The sequence below is a fragment of the Arachis hypogaea genome, chromosome 17, assembly GCF_003086295.3.
Source record: "Arachis hypogaea cultivar Tifrunner chromosome 17, arahy.Tifrunner.gnm2.J5K5, whole genome shotgun sequence".
NCBI classification, from domain to species: Eukaryota; Viridiplantae; Streptophyta; class Magnoliopsida; order Fabales; family Fabaceae; genus Arachis; species Arachis hypogaea.
The window spans coordinates 29,068,380-29,091,132 of record NC_092052.1 but is presented as its reverse complement, the minus strand read 5'-3'; the positions used below and the strand labels follow the sequence as shown (position 1 = coordinate 29,091,132).

Here is a 22,753-nt window from a genome sequence, read left to right as displayed (position 1 = left end):
TCTATTCCTTCTTCAACTTCAACGGTACTCTCAAATGATGATGAAGACTCATTGGATAAGACACCCTCTGATCCCACCTTGTCAATTGCCTCAGAAATCATTTTCCCAACCAACTCGTCATTTTCTGCAGAGATAAAAACTACCCCGCCCGTATTCCTCCCTGTTTTTGACACAATCCGATTTCACGTGCCACCCAATTTGGACAATGTCGACACCGACTTCTTCATCTCTTACGGATTCAATAATTGTTGTTGACAATGACGCTGCTTCTTTCATATCGCACACTTCTACCCATACCTCATCCGAATTCACACTCGATGACATTGGCGAGGCATGCGCCTCTGCCGGCGGACCCTCCTTGGTGCAGCCGATCATGATCTTTGTAGAGCTCGAGATCATCACCTTTGCTACGGTCACCGCCCTGTCCTCGGTATCTTGTGTGGTGGTATCCTGGTTGTTGTGATCTCACGGTCCCGATTCCACGGAAAAGCCACCGCCATGAGTGTCGGTGGTTTAGCCACTATTGGAGAAGCACGGCGGAGCCAACCTCGGCAAAGATCTCCGTTGGAACTCAGTGCTGCCACCACGTGACTATTCGTTGCTCGCAGTTCTCCTTCTCGCATTGCGACAATGCCACCGCTAAGCACACTCGCAGAACCACTTGCGCCGCCGTCCTCGTTGCCACTCAGGACCTAGCCACCGCCTTCCTTCACAGTGTTGTCTCCTTCCTCCTTCGTGACGGCGCCGACCGCGGCACCGCTGTTGGTCGTGCGTTGCGCGTCACTACGACTCGCAGATGTACCGTTGCCGCTAATGGCAACTTCTCCCTCAGCTGGATCCGTTACTTCCAGATTTGAGTGCTCCAAATGCAGATCTAAGTTTTCTTTTAATTTTACATCTCCTTCATCAATATCATATTTTGGACTTATTGATTTGTGATCGGTTGCTGTGATTTCTTGCTCTGTTGATGGCAGTAGTCTGGCCTTAATCTCTTCCCACTCAATCTCCCAGTCTTCTACTCTGTTCCAGCAAATTTCTGGCAAAAGTGGGCGCATATTAGGTTGGAGTTGATGGTTAAAATCCAGATCAAATGTATCCCAATCTGCATGTGGATTCCGGTAACACCATAGTTGAAACCATATCGAAGATTGACCCGAGAAAGCAGTCGAAACTTCTAACAACCTCTGAGCTTCCGGAGTGCCGCGAACATCCCAGAATCACCCGGATAAGATGGACCATCCGTAGCCATTGATTCCATCGAATGTAGGGAGGGTATTTCCAACGACTTGAGTTTCTTCCGCTATGGAAGACTCTCAACGAGAGCACCAATGTTAGAATTAAAATTTACTAATTGTAAACAATAAAATATACCAATAAAGTAGTCATATAAGCTGTGAATTGAACAAATGAAAATGGAAAATATATGAGTATGAGTATTGAGATGAAGAAAAAATACAGTAATTCCCTCCTTCGAGTTGAGGGTGAAACTCCAAATGAGAGTTAACTAAATTTCTTTGCCTACCACAATAGTGTAGTCCATATCCCTATATATACTATTTTTCTCATTACTAATACTTATGAATCCCTAATAATTAATTATGTCCTAATTGGTATACTATATGTTTGTATCAATAAACATCTCCAAAGCCTTTAACATTCCGTATTCTTGATTTCTTTATAAATCACTAAATCCTCTCCCATTTACATTCTATAATCTTGACTGTTAGTTCTTCTACTTCACATTTCTCCTGCCAAAGTTTAATTGATCTAATCAGAGATTAAATTAGACATTACTTGCCTCAATTCGTTAATTCCCGTGGGAACGATATTCACTCACCGTGATAATACTTGAACAGTCTAGTGCATTTGCCAGTATCCGTGAGCATTAGCTTTTCACTCATCAGAATCACTTTCAAGTCACATCAACATGTAGAATCTACTACAGTTCAATCTCAGAAACCTGTCTCCTAAACCATTAGCATCCCTTTGGCTAAAGCTTGCAAGCTTGTAGCCACTGGAATAGCATCTGAGAGGATTGTTATAGACAGAACCATGCCTTATAATGAAGGTAGCAGTCATGTGAAATCGGGTCAAAACCCTAAACTCTAACAAGGGCTTTGAATCAGCTTCCCGGAGTCACGGTTTACTGCAGAGAACATCTGACTTGAGTGTGATTCAAGAGTCTGCATTTAAATTGGATCATGGTGATTCACTGTCTGATGAAGATGTTTTGTGGATGCAGTTCTAGATTCCAAACAACGAGATGATTCTTTAACTTCTTTCATCCAAAGAAGGATAAGTAAGACTTTGTGCTCTATCATTTTATTTTCAATAGATTGCTCTTGAAAGATCATAAACAATAGTGTTTTTTGTCTTGGGCTAGAAAATGTTACACACAAAGAAAAAGCTGAAGGTCTCCCTGAAAGGGTGCAGCTTGTGATTGATCAACTGTTGTTTGAAACATAACATATATATTACAAGTGAAAGTGCAGTTTGTATGCCTCTACCTGATAACTTAGCCTTTTTGAAAAGACAGTTCACTATAGCTTCTAATAATTATGATGCAGCAACTTCCGATGACTTATGTCTTACCATGGCGTTACTCTACCACTGAGTTCTTACAATGCTAGCTTATGGCAAAGTCTCTTAAAATAAGTTCAACCTCTTCTACCACCCCCAGTTTTCGGAACCACCGAGCCATTACTACAGAAGCTTCTTCTCCAACCAAAATGCCATCTCTCTCCAATTCTATTAAAAATTCTAATGATTCATTTAACTTGTTTTCCTTCTCATATGCAACCAACACCAAAGCTATGCATTTATCAGTAGGGCCAATACCTGCTCTTCTCATATTTTCAAATGCAATGCGAGCCTTTTGACTTTGCCGGGCCATACCATAGGCATTAATAACTAGACCACACATCTTATCATCAGGAGGGATAGCAGCCAGCTGAATTGCATCAAATATCCTCTGTGCTCCTTCAGCCTTGCCAGTCATAGAGTAGGCTCTAAGCAATGCTTTGTAAATCTCGCTGCCTGCAGTTATTTCCTGAGCATCCATTTCTTGAAGTAATATCTCTCCCTGTTCAGGCATTCCAGCTCTGATATATGCCATGATCATCGAGCCATATGATCTTTTATCCACAGGTTCCCCGAGCAATTTGATCTCCTCAAAATATTCTTTAGACTTGTCAAGATGTCCAGCCTTGCTGTACATGTCAAGCATAGCAGTCAAGATCACTTGATCACAGATGAAGCCTCTTTCCTTGATTATTGTGAGAACATTTTCAGCATCTTCAAGTCGATTATCCTTGCCGTAGCCATGGATTATCTTTGTGTAGTCACGAAGGTTGGCTTCAAAGGATTCTTCTAGAAGAGCATATTCCGCCACCTACAAATTCATACATAGATGAAGCTTCGTTTCAAAATATAGAGAAATAGATATTTTTCATAATGGCAAAGCTATCACTACTTATATATAAAAAAAAAAATGAATAACTATTATGATGCTTAAATTAATTTATGTTGTTATTGAAAATAAAAAAGATCCCTTGCTTCAAAAAACTTATTAAACACATATATTGTCAGTTTGCCATAATGCTCAGATTGCTAAAGGCCATGGCAAAGTAATTAATAAATAACAATGGTAATGAAATTGACATTTAAACCAAAATATTCAATTTAAGAACCAGAAATGTTCAGACTCTTAAAGCAAGTAGATGTGGTCATCTGGATCAGATGTCCACAGCGCTGAATGACATTTTATGTTTTCATTTTTCAGAAAAATATCCGTGAGATCAAAGATACTAACTTGATATGTAAGTAATGTCACAGCTCAGAGAGAAAGAAAACATGTAAAATTTATGATAAACATAAATAGTAACTCTCTTTGAATGAAATTAGAAGTTGTGAGAATACCTCAAGGTACAGAGGATGGTCCAGAGTTTTCAATTCTTTGATAACTGCAAGCCAGTCTGCTCTGCAAGGCTTCATGATCTTCACCCAAGCCCCTAACAGCTCATATATGTTCCCCTTTTCGGCAGAAAAACATATAATCTGTCTCATCAGCGCTTTACAGCGTTTAGCCATCCTGAAAGGAAGGTTAGATATGGCCTGTTTTTGTTCATTTGTCATATTCTGATGGCATATCTCATTCCACCTAAACTTTCTGTGATTTTCTTCTTTCACCTCTTCTTTTACAGTTTCTTCCATACCAATAGCAACTAATACTGCACCAAAACGGTGTTTACGGAAATCATAATAACTGGGTTTTTGATATAATGAGTTTGCTCTAGTCCTAGCACGACATAATTTGGTAACATCATTGGTAGTGGAGTAAAATGGGTTGTAACAGTTGCATATTAGGTTATAGCAAGAGGCTGCCATCAATAGAGATCACAAGAGTGTGGTATGTCCCAAGAGGTTCATGCAAACCAAGTAAACTTAGCCATAGCAATATAAGTAGTTCAAGTTATGTAACCCATGAATAAGATCAACAAGATGACAATAAGCAACCACAAGCTAGCTGAAAATTAGCCATAGGAGCATATCTCCTTTGCTACACTTCATTATGAAACATCCCGCGTCAAAGACAATGTAAATAGTCTCTCAAATACAGGCCTCTGTTGTATCTCAATGCCTTAATGCACAAGCCTTAGAGATAGATACAGAATAGGCTCCCTACAATTAATATTGAAGCAAATGTTACTACTTCAGTACTTCATATAAAAGAAAAAGAAATAAATGGTAATTATTTTTGCGGATTGGAGATGCAACTTTTTGCCCAAGCAAGATCATTTTTAAAAAAAAATTAACAGACATAACAAAATAATTTAACAACTATAAACGCTAAGTCTTTATAGTCTATCATCTACAACATATATAACAGAATTCTCCTTTATTGGTGTCCAGTTTCTTTTTCTTCTAGAATACCCTTTTCATATATTAAAAACAACCATGCCAAGTGGACACAAAAAATAAACCACCAAATTAAACACTTATATAAAATACATGTTGAAATATAAAATGCAAAATACACATTAAAAATAAGTTAAACAACATATGTATTTATAGTTTTATACACAAATATATGATAACTGATTTGGTAACTGGTGTGCACATGCCATTTTTTATTAAAAAAATATAATAAATATATGTAGTTATCACAGTTGTTAGTTGTTACTATTGGGAATGAAAGAAAATCGTGAATTACTATGTACTCCACTAGTGTGGAAAAAATATTGGCTAGTGTTGACTTAAATAAATAAATAATTGTTGACGTATGCGGTGACTAGGAAGCACTCTGCTACAAAATGCAAATAAGTCAGAAAAACTAAGCTAGATGACCAATAAAAAAGTGCGACATTTCCTCAAACAGTTGGAGTGCACAAGAAAATGCTCCTAATTAACAATTAATGAAAAAAGAAAAAAAAAAAAAGAAAGAGAGAGCAGAGAAAACGTCCGTCTTGCATGGCCACTGAAGCAACAAGGAAGCAACGCCGAAGCAAAATTTTGCCATTGAATTGCAAGAGTAGAAAGTTTTGAGAATAGAAGCTAAGAATTCATGTATGTAAATAGCACCGGAACTGCAAAGTGTGTCCTTATCAGTTTACACAGTTGTCACTTACCAATATCAGTCTGAATTGAAACTTGAATAAGAGACGACCAGAGGAGCTAACCGCAGAGGAGGATATATCAGGAATTAGGAAGGTTTTGAAAACAGGACCCATCATCGAACCGTTTTAGTTACTGGTTCACTGGTTTATTGGTCCAACCAGTTCAACCGTGATTCAACCGGAATAACCGTTTTATAATAACATAATAAATAAAATATAGATAAATACACTAAAACATACCTATAGTCTAATAGAAATCTTAAATTATCATCAAAATTTAAAACACTTCATTTCCACCATCTTCACTTACAAATCCTAATAAGTAATGAATTAACTATTTAGCGCTCGTTATATCACTATTGAAGTATTTAAATTCTTCCCTCATTAAATAATCAAGACAACATTTGATCCTTCATGCAGTCTAGTTCTAAAGTACTAAAATTGTGTCTTTGTAATAATAATAGAACCTCAATGAGAAGAAAGTATTATCTTTTATTAGAAGAGGGAATAAAATTAAAAAAGAAAAAAAATGAGATAGTCTCCTATGACAGAAATGGTATTGCTACAGCCGCATCTATAGTTCCAAAACTTTTAATAAGCTCAAAAATGGAGTGTGACAAAACAAATATTCTTGTAATGACGACAAAATGATGTGAAGATATAAGAGAAAAAATGTATCTTCTACAATAATCTATGCTGCTCTCTAATTATAACATGTCTCAGCTAGTACAGTTTGAGTGTAAACAAAGTTTATGCACCTTTCAGATCATGATCTTGAACTTGTTGGAGGCGATCAGCTTCTGCTTTTATTACAGCGTCATCTATCTTAAACAAAACTGCTTCATCACTGCATAACAATTAAGAATTAACTTTATCATGTTAGATGATGTTATATGTGTATCAACTAGAAACAGATCGAACATGGATAAATAGTAGTCATAAATCAATCATAATACATATTTGATTATTTCAGCTTTGTTGTTGGAATTAATATTGCCATTTACATATATCCCGTAAATTCCTAATCATGCCTTGGATGCATGCAACACTTTCTTAAGATCACAACAACAATAATTTGTAACTCAGCAACAACAACAACAATAATAGCCAATCTCAATATCAAAGATCACATCAACAACAATTTAGCAAATTAATAGTTTGAGAAGAACACAGCAACCCAATAATCTCAAAGACAACATTAGGTACACAACAACAATTTAGCAAATAAACAAGAAATGGACCTGAATAGAAAATCCAGCAAATTAAATCGCAACGACCTAACAATTTAGCAAATTAAAACAACAAATAATTTAACAAAGTATCAACTTAACAAATTCAAGAACAGAAAATCACAATAAAAACAAAAAGAATTAAAGGCAACAGAATAACATCATATCATAATCAAGAACATGATCAACAATCCTAAACCAAAGTAATAAATACAATAATTGAAGAAAAATCACAGATTAACAATCCTACACCAATTAAAACAACAATTACAGTTACGGAGGTGAGGGAGAACAGAGGGATGGACGCAGCAGAACTGGAGAAGAAGTGGCCTAGACCGCCACGGAACTGGAGAAGGGGTGGCTTGGGCCGCCGTAGAACTGGAGTTTCAGAGGGTAGAGCGCGGCGGAACTAGAGCAGAGGAAGGATGGAGCGCGGTGGAACAGAGCCAACGCGGTGGAACAGCGGCTGCGCAGCGGAGGAACGACGCGAGACAAGCTGCAGTGGTAACGGCGGCTTCGAGGGAGTGAGGGATGAGAAGTGGAGAGCTCGAGAAGAAGGAGATGCGACTCAGGGGAAATTTGGTTTAACGTAAACGAAAGAGACGGAGTGGGAGAAGCGCGACGGAGATGGAGGCGAGGAGACGAGCACGACGGTGGTGTGTTGGAAGAATCTGTGGCTGAGCAAACGAAGAGCAGACTCCACTCCTTGCGGCGGCGCTGCTGTAACCTAGGGTTATGTTTTGAGGAGTGAGAGTTGAAGAGTTGGAGAGTTGAAGAGTTGAAGAGTTGAAGAGAGACTGAGGAGTGAGGAATCAGGAATGGGAATGGCTCGAGGGAGAACTGAAGAACATGTTGTGAGAGTTGAAAGGAAGCACAGGATTGATGGTCCAAAATGTTTGGACCAATGTTCTGAAAACCGGACCAGTCATCAAACCGCTTTAGTCACTGGTTCACTGGTTTATTGGTTCAACCAGTCCAACCGATGGTTCAACCAAAAAAACCGTTTTAGAATAAAATAATAAATAAATTACAAAGGACCAAAGATGAGGGTACTCCAAGAACTCCTATTAGATGCAACAGCATTCAACATTATCACATGTTCTCACACACACATACAAAGCCTTAACTCAAAGAACAACCATAGCAAGTGACTCGGAAAGAAAATGTAAACACCGAAACAATCACAAGCATACACAACATGTGAATATTTTTATAGCAAACATAATAATAAAATAACTCTTATAATGCGTCTCCGAAAATATCCCAAATCAAGAAAACTACATAATCTGATCCACTTGATTCAGAAAGCTACATATATTAGAAAAATTAAGAATCAACTAAAAGAAAAAGAAAAGGAAGGCCTGGTTGATTCAATTCAATTGCCTGAGAAGAAGAATCAAACAGGGCTGAGAAGCTGAGAGTTTAAATGTTAAACCTCAATATTCAAATAACATGACTCTATTATTGTTATTATTACACCCTTCTAATGTCACAAACTCAATATATATTATAATCCGTTGACACTTGTGCATTCACAACTTGGCCTCATCATTCTGATTCATACCTTAAGTAGAAGAAAAAGTCCCAGTCAGCAAATTTAACAAATCCTAGTAAAGTCCCGATTTACAGCAAAAAGGTAAATTTATTGATTACCAATTCAGCAACACGCAGCAACACGCAAAAATACAGGAAGAAGGGAAATCTGAAAAAGAGAGAACACTAAACCAAAACATTAACCAATAATCACAAAACACTAAACCTTCACCCAGCAATTACAAACATTAGCACATTATAAAACATTCCAAAACACGAAACCTTCACCCAGCAAAACCAGCAACTACAACAAAGCCATCAGTAAATTTGAACAAAAAAATTAAGAGCCATCAGCAACTAACAGAGCCATCAGTAACAGCGCAAAGAATTGAAAGCAACAGACTAACAGAGCCAACAAGCCATCAATAAATTTGAAAAAAAAATTTTACAGTCATCAGCAACCAGCAAATACAAGACAGATCCATCAGCAGCAGGCAATTACAATTTACAAAACATTACAAGAAAAATGGAACAAAAAGTGAACAACAATTTCAGAACTTCAAACGAAGAAGAAGACCGAACATTCAGAAATTAAAAGGAAGAAGCGGAGGCGAAGAATGAAAGAAGGGCCACTAACCTGTGTTCCGTGCCGAGAAGCCAGCGAAGATGAAAACAACGTGCCGAGCTACCTGGGGAAGAGGAAGATGAAAACGACGTGCCAGCGAAGATGGAAACGACACGGGGAAGAGGAAGAGCGGCAGCGCTGAGGACCTGGGGACGGCAGCGGCGATGAAGGGCTAGGGTTTTGCCTTGCTTCAGAAGTCTCCAGGAATGATTTTGGGGGGGGGGGGGTGGATATGTTCATGAATGGTTCTGCTTGTTTTGTTTCTTTTTTTTTTTCAGATAAACAAAACGACGTCGTTTTATTCGAACTGGTGGGCTTTCGATCCGGTCCGATCCTAAATTCTAAATCTTAAATCCTAGGTCTAACCGGTTTGACGGTTTTTAAGCGGTTTTTTCTCCTGCGATTATAAATAGCGGACCGGACTGTTTTTATTATTGGATCCCGGTCGAACTAGTTCGACCGGCCGGTCCGATTCAGTTTTCAGAACTATAGTTTGAACTATCCAATGGTTCTATAATAAAATGTTTTTTAATTTTTTTAATAACATGTAAATAGTTTTTGTTTAATTTTAATTATAAATTATTTTTTTATATATTATTTAATTATAAAATTTATTTTTTATTTTATAAATTATTATTTTAATATTTATCTTCATGTTTATTAATAATAAAAATAAAAATATTAACAAATTAGATCTTCTATTAATTATAATAAATATTTTAGCAATTCTAATCAATTAGAATTTTATCTTTGATTCGTTACATTCGTATAGGTTTGTGAAATTGTGTTTGTTAGAACAAATATCATCACTACCAGGCTCAAGATAAGAGAAAGAAGCAAAGAAAAAATATGAATTTAACCCCGATAAGTCTGAAAGGTATCACAACTACACCCTATACGAATTTTCCTTGTGGATATCTACAAAGTGATCTGCCATACCGAGACACTCTCACCTCCTCAGTCTATTGAAAACAAAAAAGGTAGAAGTCGAACAGAATACTGTGAATACCACAAGATATATGGACATTCCACCAATGATTTCTATGATTTAAAAAATGTAATTAGAAAAATTGGCTAGGAAAGGTCAGTTGGATAGATATTTGGCAACAAGATTGGATGATCAAGGGAAAAAAAAGAGAAGAAGAAGACAGGAGTCGACGAGATCGGCCACCCCGAACTTTTGATAGACACGTTCACATGGTAGTCAGAGGATTTGCAGGAGGTGGAATAACCAAGTCCTCCCGCAAAAGGCATTTAAAAGAATTCTATCAAGTCGTGGAAGAGGCTCAAGCTCCGGATCTACCTACCATTGTTTTGACCAAAGAAGATGCATAAGGAAAAACATCAAGACATGACGATCCCGTTGTGATTACAATGATACTTACTAATACAGATCTCTACTGAACTTTGGTATATCAAGGAAGTTCAGCCGATATTCTATTCAAACTTGCTTTTGATAAACTGGGGTTATAAGAGAAAGAACTGAGGGCATATCCTAACATTCTTTTTGGAAAGGGAGATACACCAATCCGACCTCTACGCTTCATTCTATTACACACCATTTTTGGTAAAGGTACAAAATCAAGAACTTTTAAGTATAGACTACATAGTAGTCGATGTGGCATCGGCCTACAATACCCTGATAGATCGGACAACTCTAAACCGACTTGCTGTGGTAGTTTCCACCCCTCACTTATGCATGAAATTCCCAACCTCTAAGGGAATAGCTATTGTGAGAGGAGATATAAAGATTGGAAAGAAGGTACTATAATGAAAACTTGAACCTACGTGGATGCACAAAGGGAAAAGAAGTCAACACCATCGAGCTCGGTGGTGTTCGAATTCGAGAAAAGTTGAGACCACAACCTGATGGAAAGACTGAGAAGATTCAGATCATAGATCAAGTCGGAGAAACAACAAACATAGGAGCTAACTTGGACAAAGAGTTAAAAGCAGATCTCATCAAACTCCTACGAGAAAATTTTGACATCTTCACATGGAAGGCCTCTGACATGCTTGGAATACATTCTGATCTCATAAGTTACAAGCTTGTTGTCTACCCGGGCTCATGACCTGTCCAACAGAAATGGCAGAAGTTCGGTCCTGAAAGAGGACAAGTCATTGAAGAACAGGTCCAAGCCTTGTTAGAAGCCGGATTCATAAGGAAAGTAAAGTACCCTTTGTGGCTAGCCAATGTAGTACTTATGAAAAAATAGAACGGAAAATGGAGAATATGTATTAACTGCACCGACCTCAATAAAAGCTTGTCCAAAGAATCCATATCCTCTCTCCAGCATAGACGCTCTGGTAGATCTGGCTTCAGGCTACAAGTACTTATCCTTTATGGACGCATATTCGGGATATAATCAAATCTCGATGTATAAGCTGGATCAGAAAAAACCTCTTTTATTACTCTGAGAGCAAATTATTGTTATGTGGTAATATCTTTTGGATTAAAGAATGCTGGTGCCACATATCAACAACTAATGAACAAGGTATTTTCATCACATCTCAAAAGGTTGATGGAAGTCTACGTGGATGACATTCTTGTCAAAATAAAAGAATAAACCAATCTATTGTCCAACTTAGCAGATGTGTTCAAAACAATAAGGCAGCACAGGATGAGACTAAATCCCTCAAAGTGTACCTTTGCAGTAGAAGCCGGAAAGTTCTTGGAATTTATGCTTACCCAAAGAGGTATTAAAGCCAAATTGGATAAATGCAAGGTAATACTTGAGATGAAAAGTCCGACTTGTCTAAAGGAAGTTCAGCAACTAAATGGGAGGTTGGCAGCCTTATCCAGATTCCTAGCAAGATCAACTTTAAAATCTTTACCTCTATTTTCAATACTTATAAAGGGATGCCAATTTGAGTGGACTCAGGAACGTGAACAAGCTTTTCAAAACTTCAAAAAAAATTTGAGTTAGCCACCGATCCTTACCTAGCCTGAAAAAAGAGTGGAGCTTATATTATACTTGGCAGTATCAAGCAAGGCCATAGCCTCTGCTCTCATCCGAGAAGACAAGAACGAACAATAACATGTCTACTTCACCAGCAAGACCTTACAGGGGACAGAACCAAACTAACTAACCCATGAAGCGTATCCCCTAAAAGATGGATATCACAGGTCGGATGCTACAATGGGCCATGGAGTTGTTTGAGTTCGATCTGAAATACAAAACTCGTACAACAATCAAATCACAATACCTGGCCGATTTTTTGGCCGAGTACACAGGAGCCCAAAGAGATGCTACAGCCTGGCATCTATATGTAGACAGATCATCAAACAAAGCTGAAAGTAGAGCAGGAATCATTCTAGAGAATGAAGAAGAAACTCGAATAGAGCTCTCGCTAAAATTCGAGTTTTCAGCCTCTAGCAATCAAGCAAAATATGAGGCCATGCTTGTTGGTTTGTTGCTAGCCAAAGAAGTCAGAGCAGCAAAATTAATAGTATTTAATGACTCTCAAGTAGTAACTTCTCAAATAAATGGGACCTACCAAGTCAAAGATCCCAACATGAAGAAGTAGTTGCAGGAAACACTTGAATAATTAGCTCAATTTCAGGAAATAGAGGTCAGACATATAACTCGAGAATTGAACTACCGGGCTAATGTCCTTTCTAAATTGACCACCACCAAGCCAGGGGACAACAACAAAAGTCTAATTCAGGAAACTCTCCATACCCCATCAGTGATCAAAGAAGTCAACCGGTCGGACGTACGGACAGTCACAAACCTGAATTTGGGGTGGATGACTCCCATCATCGAATACCTGAAATTTGACGTCCTACCTAAAAAGGAAAAAGAGGCGAGGAGACTCATAAGGGATGCACAAAACTATACTTTGGTGCATAATGTACTTTATAAAAGAGAAATCTCTACACCCTTATTGAAGTGTGTCACGACCTCGTTGATAGAAGAAGTCTTAGAAGAAGTCCATAGTGCCATTTGTGAAAATCACTTAGGAGTTAGATCACTAGCTAAAAAAGTCTTGCGAGTAGGTTTCTATTGGCCGACCTTATAAAAGGAAATAGCCAACTTTGTTAAGAGATGACAGTTCTACCAAAAACATGCCAATTTCCGTGTGGCACCACCAGAAGAACTTATTAGTATCATCTCACCTTGACCATTTGTAAAATGGGGCATGGATCTACTTGAACCATTTCCTCAAGCGCCTAGATAGGTGACGGAAGAAAAATGTCGGTAAAGATTTCATAAAAATTCGTGTTGCAAGTATAGTTCTAAACTAACAAATTATCCTCAATCAAAATTTAATTTGTTTGTCACTAAAGCAAACCTAATAAAATTAACCGAAGTATTAAACCTCGGGTCGTCTCTCAAAGAATTGCAGGAAAGTATGTTACTATTGGTTACGGGAAAGTATTTTTGGAGTTTTGGAATAAGAGACAAAAAAAGTAAATAACAAGGAAGTAAACTAACAATTAAGAAAAGTCCTACCAAGGATTGATAATTGGAATTCCTATTGCCATTATCATAGTCACTTGTGATGGTAATTGCCTTTTGCTTTCACTTAGTCAACCTCTAACAATTGAAGGTAAGTCAAGTGAGCAATTCAACTAGAGTTCACAAGTTCTAATCAAAGACTAGAGTTAGTGAAGCTCAAGCCAACTAGAAAGTCTCAATCACCAATCAACAAATGAATTTTGGTAATTCAAGAGTCTCTAATTGATCAATCAAAATTAAGAATGCCAAAAATCTAATTTAAAATCCTACCAAGCATTTTATCGAACACTTAGAAGGCATAACATAAAAACATAAAAAATTAATAAGAGATAATAAAATCTAAACAACCAATTGCAAGGGATGAATAACAACAAACGAAGAAAGAAGCCATAAACATGAAACATAAAATTGCATTAAAAGGGAATTGAAAGTAACATAAGAGTTCATAAACTAAATGGGCAAAATAAAGGAATCAATAAGATAAGTAGATAACTAAAGTGCTAAAACAAGTAAGAGTAGAAGAAAACTAATTAAACTAAGATAGAAATTTGAAATCGAGAAGAACTAAAAGAAACCCTAAAACCTAGAGAGAGGAGAGAGCATCTCTCTCTAGAAAACTACATCTAAAACCTAAAGTTGTGTCAATGAAGTGTGAATGAATGATTCCCTTTTCAGCTCCACTCTGCAACCTCTAATCAATATTTTCGGGCCTGAAACTGGGTCCAAAGTAGCTCAAAAATCACCCCTAGCGTTTTCTGCAAATTGCAGCACGTGATGCTCTGTCACGCATATGTGTCGCTTGACAAAATCCTGGTCACTCGTACGCGTCGTCCACACGTGCGCGTCGCTGTCAGCTTCTCCAAACTTCAATTTCTTGTGTTCCTTCCACTTTTGCATGCTTCCTTTCCATCATCTAAGCCATTCCTGCCCTGGAAAATCTCAAAACACTGAACACACATATCACGACATTGAATGGTAATAAGAGAGGATTAAAAATTAGTAATTTAAGGCCAAAGAAGTATGTTTTCAATGATAGTACAAAATTGGGAAGGAAAATGTAAAACATGCAATTTGTATGCATAAGTGTGAGAATGATGGATAAAATCTACTCAATTTAGCATAAAATGTACCACGAAATAATGGTGCATCAAATCTTTCCACACTTAAACATTAACATGTCCTCATTCTAAACTCAAGAGAAGCTATAAAGGAGTGAAGAGGAATGGTATAACTTATGAAATGCAACATATCTATATGAATGCAACTAAATGCAAAATGCTTTTACCTACTTGGTTAAAAGTAAACAAATTCTCCAAGAACAAATATGAACTGGATTCCACTAATTCAAATAATAAAATATAGTACAAATAGACCTGCAAGAAGAAAGCTCGTGAAAGCCGAGAACAAAGAATCGAGCATCGAACCCTTACCGGAAGTGTATACACTTTAATCACTCACGTGTTTAAGGTTCGATTCTCTCAATTCTCTACTAACCTTGCTTTCTAAGGCTTGCTCTTCTTCTACCAATCAACAAACATTTAATACACAAATACACATATCAAGAGGTCTTTTAAGGTTTATAATGGGGTTAGGGTCAAGGTAGGATTGTATTTGGTCAAGTGGACTAACATCTGAATCCTTAATTAACCTAAACTTCCCACCTAACCTAAGACAATCCATGTAATCAAAATATAAAACCTAACTACCCATTAACTATGTTTTGCCACATATTCATGCATTTCAATTTTGAGTACAACTCAATGCATTGCTACCCACTATTTACTTTGGGGCATTTTGTCCCCTTATTATTATTTTTTTTTCTTTTTCTCTCCTTTTTTTTCTTATTTTTTCTTATTTTTCTTTTCTTTTGTTTTTTTTTCTTCTCAATGCATATAATTAAGGTATTGAATGTATAAACATATCCTCAACATTTTTTCACATTTTCATAAAAATACACAACACCCAATTCTCAAACCAAATGTTTCCAAACCCAATTTTTCTACACTTAAATCATGAGCACTTTCACTAGTCTAAGCTAACCAAGGATTCAAATTAAGGACATTATTATTTTCTGCTTAGAGTTAATGATGTGCTAAAGTAAATAACAAAATGGGTGAAATAGGCTCAACATTGGTTTGCAAAGGATGATGAAAGGGTAAGGCGATATGGGTATGTGAGCTATTGTGAAACAAAGGCCTCAATCACATAAGTGCATGCATACATCAAACAATGAAAATATAGAATCAAGCAAGACAAAGATTATAATTTTAGAGAGAACAACACACATCAAAACAAAGTATATTGGTTGATAAAATGCAACAATCAAATAGGCTCAAAATCTCACTAGTTTTGTGTGTTCGAGCTCTAAACCATGATAAAATCCTTCAAGCAAGTTTAATAAAAGTTTCAATTCAAATTAGTAAAATGCTATAAAATAGTTTCTTAGAAAAGAATTCATCACTTCAACCAAGTAGTGGTAAAATATGCACAAAATCGAACAAACATGCAATCAATCATGCAAATGCAACAATGAACTAACAAAGAAAATTAAACATTGGTGTTGAGAAGAAAATAACTAACCCACAGAAGTCGGTATCGACCTCCCACACTTAAAGATTGCACCATCCTCGGTGCATGCTAAGATATGCAAGTGGATGGGTGGTTACAATTGATGCTTTTCTCTAAAGGTTATGCAGATGGACTTATCTGTTGTCCCATTGAGAAGCTTTTCCTTTTCCTTCTCGGTGGCCATCCTGAAAGAAGAGAAAAAGGAAGAAAAGTAACCCAGGAACAAAGATAAGAAAACAAATAAAATATGGGTGGGTTAATGCCAAATAATGAGGGTCTCAACTACATGGTAGCTACAACATGCAAGTGAGAAAATAGTAGAAGCAAATGGCATATCAATAGTGCAAAAATTGCAACAATGAGGGAGAGAGTGGGTCATGAAAGACAATATAAGTTCATATCAATGCACAAGGAATACAAGTGTCAGACAAAATTAGCATTGACCTATAAATAATAGCACCCAACAATATAAAACAAGTAACTAAGCACCAAAACAATGCAAGAATATGCAACATGTGAGTAAGAAAATTTAACACCAATGGAAAAATAGCAAACATAGGAAAGGAAATAAATACATGTACAAAATTAAAATGCAATGAATGAAAGTATGCAAATGCAATAAGTAAAAGAAATTGAAAGAAAATAAAGATGAGAATTTAAAGAAATGAAGAAGAAGAAAGTAAGAAAGGAAGAAGAAAAGGAAGAAGAAAGGAAAGAGGAAAGAATAAGAGAGGAGAGAAGAAAGGGAAAAAATGGAAAACAGGAAGCGACGCGTACGCGTGGGTTGCAGTATGAAGAAGTGACGCGTAAGCGTCGTCCATGCGTGCGCGTGGATGCCCCAAAAATAAAAAATGACGCGTGAGCCTCGGTCACGTGTACGCGTCGTCCACGGGTGCACGTCGCTGCCAGGTTCTCCAAACTTTAATTCCTTCTGTTCCTTCCACTTTTGCATGCTTCCTTTCCATTCTCTAAGCCATTCCTGCCCTGGAAAACTTCAAAACACTGAACACACATATCACGGCATCGAATTGTAATAAGAGAGGATTAAAAATTAGTAATTTAAGGCAAAAGAAGCATGTTTTCAATCATAGTACAAAATTGGGAAGGAAAATGTAAAACATGCAATTTGTATGCATAAGTGTGAGAATGATGGATAAAATCTACTCAATTTAGCGTAAAATGTACTATGAAATAGTGGTGTATCAACAGGTAAAATATCTTATAGTCAGGATCGATTATTTTACTAAGTGAATTGAGGCAAAACATCTGGCAACTATCACGGCCCAAAGAAGTCGAAAATTCCTCTACAAGAACATTGTTATCCAGTTTGAAGTCCCATACTCCATCACTACTGACAATGGTACTCAATTTACCAACTCGGCCTTTCAAAGCTTGGTGGTAAGCCTCAAGATTAAGCATCAACTCATGTCGGTAGAGCACCCTCAGGCCAATAGGCAAGTAGAAGCTGCGAAAAAAATAAAGTCATATTGGCCGGGCTCAAGTGAAGATCATAGGATGCAAAAGGAGCATGGGCTGGAGAGCTCCCCCAAGTCCTGTGGACATACCCAACAACTTCGTATACTACAACCGGGGAATCTCCTTTCCGACTTGCTTATGGCATAGAAGCCATGATTCCCATAGAGGTTAACAAAGAAAGTCCAAGAGTTAGATTCTACAATTAAGTTGGAAATATCTGTGATCAAAAGGAAGAACTCGACCTCCTTCTAGAAGTCTAAGATCAAGCTCAGATAAGGGAAGAAGCCTTGAAACAAAGGCTGTCGGCAAGATACAAGAAAAAAGTCATCAGAAGAAACTTTGCCATGTACAAATTCACATTAATCAGGAATGATATCGGGATTCAAAGGTCGGGCAATAGGAAGTTGACTGCAAACTAGAAAATACCTTACATGACCATTGAAATTTTGGAAAAGGGTTACTACAAAGTGTCTGATCTACAAGAGAACAAGCTCCCAAGGTCGTGGCACGCATGCAGCATGAAGAGATACTATAGCTAGGAAGCGAACCTTATTCCCTGATGTACTCTTTTTCCCAACTTCACAGTTTTTTTTTTTCGAAAAGGATTTTTTTCTAAGGGGGATTTTAACAAGGCATTACAACGAGGACTATGAGCTACATGTAGAAAAGCTCTTAGTAGCAAATAGTATTTGTAAATGATTCCTTCAGTAAATTCATCATTTATTCCTTTGATTACTCTACTAAAACACACTAATTTAAGCTCGAAAAAGTGTGAAAATCATTGCTTGACCTAATATAATCGGCAAGATAAAGCGACGTGGTCAAAATTAGTGTAAAAAGTTATATACGCAGATCGTGGCCAAAACTCGATAAACCACTCGTACCAAACAAGTCGGTAAAAGAAATGGTCGCAAAACAAATTGCAAAAGTAACTTAATAACAAATACGATCAACCTTAAAAGGTCGGCACCAAGTCTTCAGGAATGGAAAAAAGAATTATCATAACCTCATGAAAAGGGGATTCTAGAAGTTATTTGATCTTAAAAAAACTCACTTGACATGAGTTAAGGAAAGAGTCGATAACTTAGAAAAATATTCACAAATTTGAAGATGAATGTTATTTCATAAAACATTTGCCACATGCAAGTCAAGCATAAGCTATGAATGATAATAAGTATAGCAAAAGCTAAGACGTTTCAAAAAACCCTCAAAAGAGCAAAATCCATCAGCAAGAGTATTTCAAAACTCAAAGTATTTAAACTAAACTATTATAAAACAAAGTATTCATAAAGTCCACAAACCAGGCCATCAAATATCAAGAAATAAAATTAAGAGGGAGGATCCTGTTAACCAGAATCCATGTTGGAAGCTTCTTCGGGGTGAGCTGAGGAAGGGAGAGTCTCTTCAGTTCGGGTTGGAGAGAAGGAGGGTTCTTCATCTATCCAAGTTGGAAAGCTTTGAGAAGCTCCCTCAATCCGGGAATCTGATGTCTTAAGGTCTTTAGAAGGAATGTCATCATTAGGGAGAGGAATGATTTTCCCATCAATCATGACCATGTCAGGATCAATAAGAGAAAGGTCCACCTTGGGAGCAATAACCCGAACTTGAGCTTTCAGGTTCTCGGTTATTTCATCCATACCACGGGCAATCGACTCCTTCATATTTGTATACTCTTCCTTTAATATGGTGACCTCATCTTGCAAATCTAGCTTTTCCCCAAAAACCCGAGTATAACTTTCCTCAGCCTTCTTTTTTAGACCTTTCGCCATTACACACGTAGCTTCAGCTTGCTTCGCCTTCTTTCGGAACTTCGCAAGGTCAAAAATGAAAGCCTCCTTCTCCTTCTCCAGCTCCTGCTTGGCCTCTCTCAAAGATTCCAATCAGCTTTTAGGCCAGTCAAAGTTCATTAAGTAGCACCAAGGGGAGTCTCCTCAAGTTGTTTCAGTAAAGCAGAGCAAACCCTGGCTATCCTAATCCCACATTGAGCCAATACTTGAAGATGATTTTTTATGAAAATGTTATGTATACTTATAAAGCTATGAGGGAGGATGTGTTTTTCACAAAAGGCCACATCATCAAAGCCTTAGTCATTTACACTGCCAGACTTGAAAGTCTTACGCTTTTTCAAACTCGGCTCAAGAAAAGAGCGCACAGGAGGAGTAGTCTAAACGTTGGACCCAGCAAGGGGAGTAAGACGAGGAAGAGGGTCAGAAAGAACCTTAATTGATTAAGAAGGTCCCGATTCTGACTTGGAAGAGGAGCAGAAGTCACTCGACTTTATTGGCCTTCTTTAATTGAATAGCTCGAGCAGAAACATTCTTTTTTTCTTGGCGAAGACCTTTCAAAGCATCCAACCCACTAGTCATCCTTGCTACAAAATAAAAAATGAAATACAGGTTAGACAAACTTAATAAATACAAGAAGATATCTACAGGATGCAAAGGATTACTATCTAGCTCGATACGAACGTGTTCGACTTTTCTAGCAGAAATTTCTTGGTGTCAAGGTTAGGAGCTCGACCCCAACACTCTTGGAATAGGGCAACTACACACTCATCTACCTCATATAAGTCTTCAAGATTGTACTTAATGATATTAGGGAACTCCTCCCAGTACAGACTAAAAACTGATTCATCTTTTTCACTCAGAAAGAAAAGCCAGAGACCCTCTACAGATTGGATCTTGAAAAAATTTTTGAAATCATGAAAATAATCCTGAAAAATGGAGAAAACTTTCCTTCCCTAAACAGCTCGAAAAGAAATCCAGCCTTGTTTTTTGGAACTAAAAGGCTTGGTGAGTTGAAATAGGTAAAAGAAGACCTTGGAAAATAAAAGAAGATCAAGCTCCTGACTTATTAGCTGATAATTTTCATAAAACCCCAAGAATTGGGATGAAGTTAAGAAGGGAAAACTTTGCAGAAATGGAGAATTTCATATTCAAAATCAGAAAAAGGGAGACTTACCCCAGCTTAGTAAAAAAACACTCATACACACATACATGAAATGACGCTCCGACTTGTTAGGTCGGGAAAAACAAACTGTTGAGTTAAGAAATTAACTAAATTAATTAATGATGACAAACATTAATTTATTGGGCAAATTAACTAATTAGTTTTGATTATTTTGGTTAAAGTGATGCAGGCAAAAAATTCAATATTCAGCTGCAGCCCAAACTAAATGAAAACAAAAACAAAGCTGGTAGGCTACAAACCAATAAAAGCCCAAAAGAAACAAAGAATACAAGGCAACGGGATGAATAAAAAAGATCAAATCCAAGCCCGGTTGCCTCTCTCATTCAAACCTTTCCAATTTGCTCTCACCCAAAAGCAACGTTCATCTCTGTGTTTTGGTCAAAAAATCAGAAAAGTAAGAGAGAGCTTCTTCCCTAAGCTATTCACCAAAGACGCAAGAAAGAGAAGGTTAAGCAAATGGTAGAGGTCTAATCACCCACATCAATCTGTATCAAGAAGAGGTAGAAGCTAAAGGTGATTTTTATTTCCTTCTACATGCATCTCATTTTTCTTCTCTTCATCTTCAACTCTCTGCTACTCCATATTGGGATAAATGGGAAAGATAAAGTCTGTTCTTCCCTGCTGTGCATCTACGGTCACAAATATAACTTGGGGACCTGATAAATAATCTCAATTTTGTGGTTTGTCTTGTACTTAATTTAGGAAATTTTATCACCTCTTTCTCATATTTATTCAATGAAATAGCATGGTTTTGCAATTCTCCCTGAATTTGTGCTTAAGTGTGAAAACATACTTTTTAGGCCTTAAAATAGCTAAATTTAACTCACTTTAATTCAATTCGATGCCTTGATATATTTGTTGAGTGATTTCAGGTTCATAAGGCAAGTATTGGATGGAAGAAGTAAGGAGAAAAGCATGCAAAGTGAGAGAACTCATGAAGAAATGAAGGAACTGCAAAGCTGTCAAGCCTGACCTCTTCGCACTCAATCCATCATAACATGAGCTACAAAGGTCCAAATGAGGCGGTTCTAGTTGCGTTGGAAAGCTAACATCTGGAGCTTCAAAATGATATAAAATTTGCTATAATTGCTTCGCGTTTAGAGGTGCGCACGCGTACTGTACGTGTGCACACTGGTGGATCAGCGTGATTCACTAAAGTGAAATCGTGGCCAGCGATTTGTAGCTCATTTTGGGCCCAATCTAACTCATTTCTGATGCTATTGAACCTAAGGATTGAAGGGAGAATGAACCAAGTAGTCATAGTTTAGTTTTCATCATGTTTTAGATTAAAATTCTAGAGAGAGAAGCTATCCCTTCTCTCTAGAATTTAGGGTAGTTTAGGTTAATCTCTCTCAATTTTCTCTTTCAATTCTTGTTTTGATTTCAATTCTCTTTATGTTTTAGTGTTCTATTGTCTTAACCTTCTTAGTTTCTCTTGTTAATTTCTTATTTTACTCTCTTTTATGTTGATGAACATTGTTGGATCTTGATTTCTTTGAATGCAATCTTATGTTTCCATGCTCTTTTATGTTTATCTTAGTTGTTATTGTTGATTTCTTGCTTGTGGTAGTCATGGGTTTCACTAATTCTAGCATTTTGTGATGTTTACTTTCATTGCACTCTAGGTATTTGGTAAAATGTTTACACTAGTTTTTGAGTAGTTTTCTTGACTCTTGGCCTAGGCTAAAGGAATTGAGTGACCTTGAGTCATTGGGTCTCATTGAATTGGTGATTTGAGAACTCTTGGTGATCAATTTGATACCCATTGACACTAACCCACTACTAATCTAATTAGTAGATAGGTTGGGACTTATGGGTTGATGTTGATTCAGCCATTTGATATACTTCAAGTATAGAAGTACACTTAATGAGCTTAGTTCCTCATAACTATCAATATTTGGTTTGTAGACAAGGATGGTGATCTCAATTTTCTATGTCTAGCCAAGAGTACTTTTTCTTTATTTTATTAGTTCTTATCATTTTACTTTCTTGCCATTTAATTTTTCTTGCCATTTATTTTCTTGCAAAAATATAAAATCAAACCCCCTTGCATCTTCATAGCCAATAATTAAACACTTCATTGCAATTTCTTATGAGACGACCCGAGGTTTAAATACTTCGGTTAATTCTTATTTGGGGTTTGTACTTGTGACAACTCAAATTTTTGATGTGGAAATTGTTTGTTGGTTTAGAACTATACTTGCAATGAGAATTCATTTGAGGAATTTCTATACCATCAAAGAATTCACTCATCAAAATGGCGCCATTGCCGGG

General features: G+C 37.1%; 1 protein-coding gene across 2 annotated transcripts; it reads right to left on the bottom strand.

Moving 5' to 3' along the window:
• Positions 1-2,306: 2,306 nt before the first annotated feature.
• LOC112767135 (pentatricopeptide repeat-containing protein At1g01970) lies at positions 2,307-9,311 on the bottom strand. 2 transcript variants are annotated; one of them, XM_025813013.3, is made up of 4 exons: positions 9,015-9,311; positions 6,374-6,462; positions 3,919-4,680; positions 2,307-3,391 (listed from the first exon to the last, which is right to left on the bottom strand). In XM_025813013.3, exons 3-4 carry the CDS (start codon positions 4,384-4,386, stop codon positions 2,627-2,629), a joined length of 1,233 nt encoding a protein of 410 aa, XP_025668798.1. In that variant the 5' UTR covers positions 4,387-4,680; positions 6,374-6,462; positions 9,015-9,311; the 3' UTR covers positions 2,307-2,626. The 2 variants fall into 2 exon arrangements, with proteins under 2 accessions (XP_025668798.1, XP_025668799.1); XM_025813014.3 differs by lacking the exon at positions 9,015-9,311 and adding an exon at positions 7,116-7,241.
• Positions 9,312-22,753: the final 13,442 nt, after the last annotated feature.

Bases quoted from the DNA above. Each gene is read 5' to 3' on its own strand.
- LOC112767135 (XM_025813013.3), bottom strand. From the start codon at position 4,386: ATGGCAGCCTCTTGCTATAACCTAATATGCAACTGTTACAACCCATTT. The intron at 3,392-3,918 runs GTATTCTCACAA...ATGAATTTGTAG, and splicing joins ACCATCCTCTGTACCTTGAG to GTGGCGGAATATGCTCTTCT.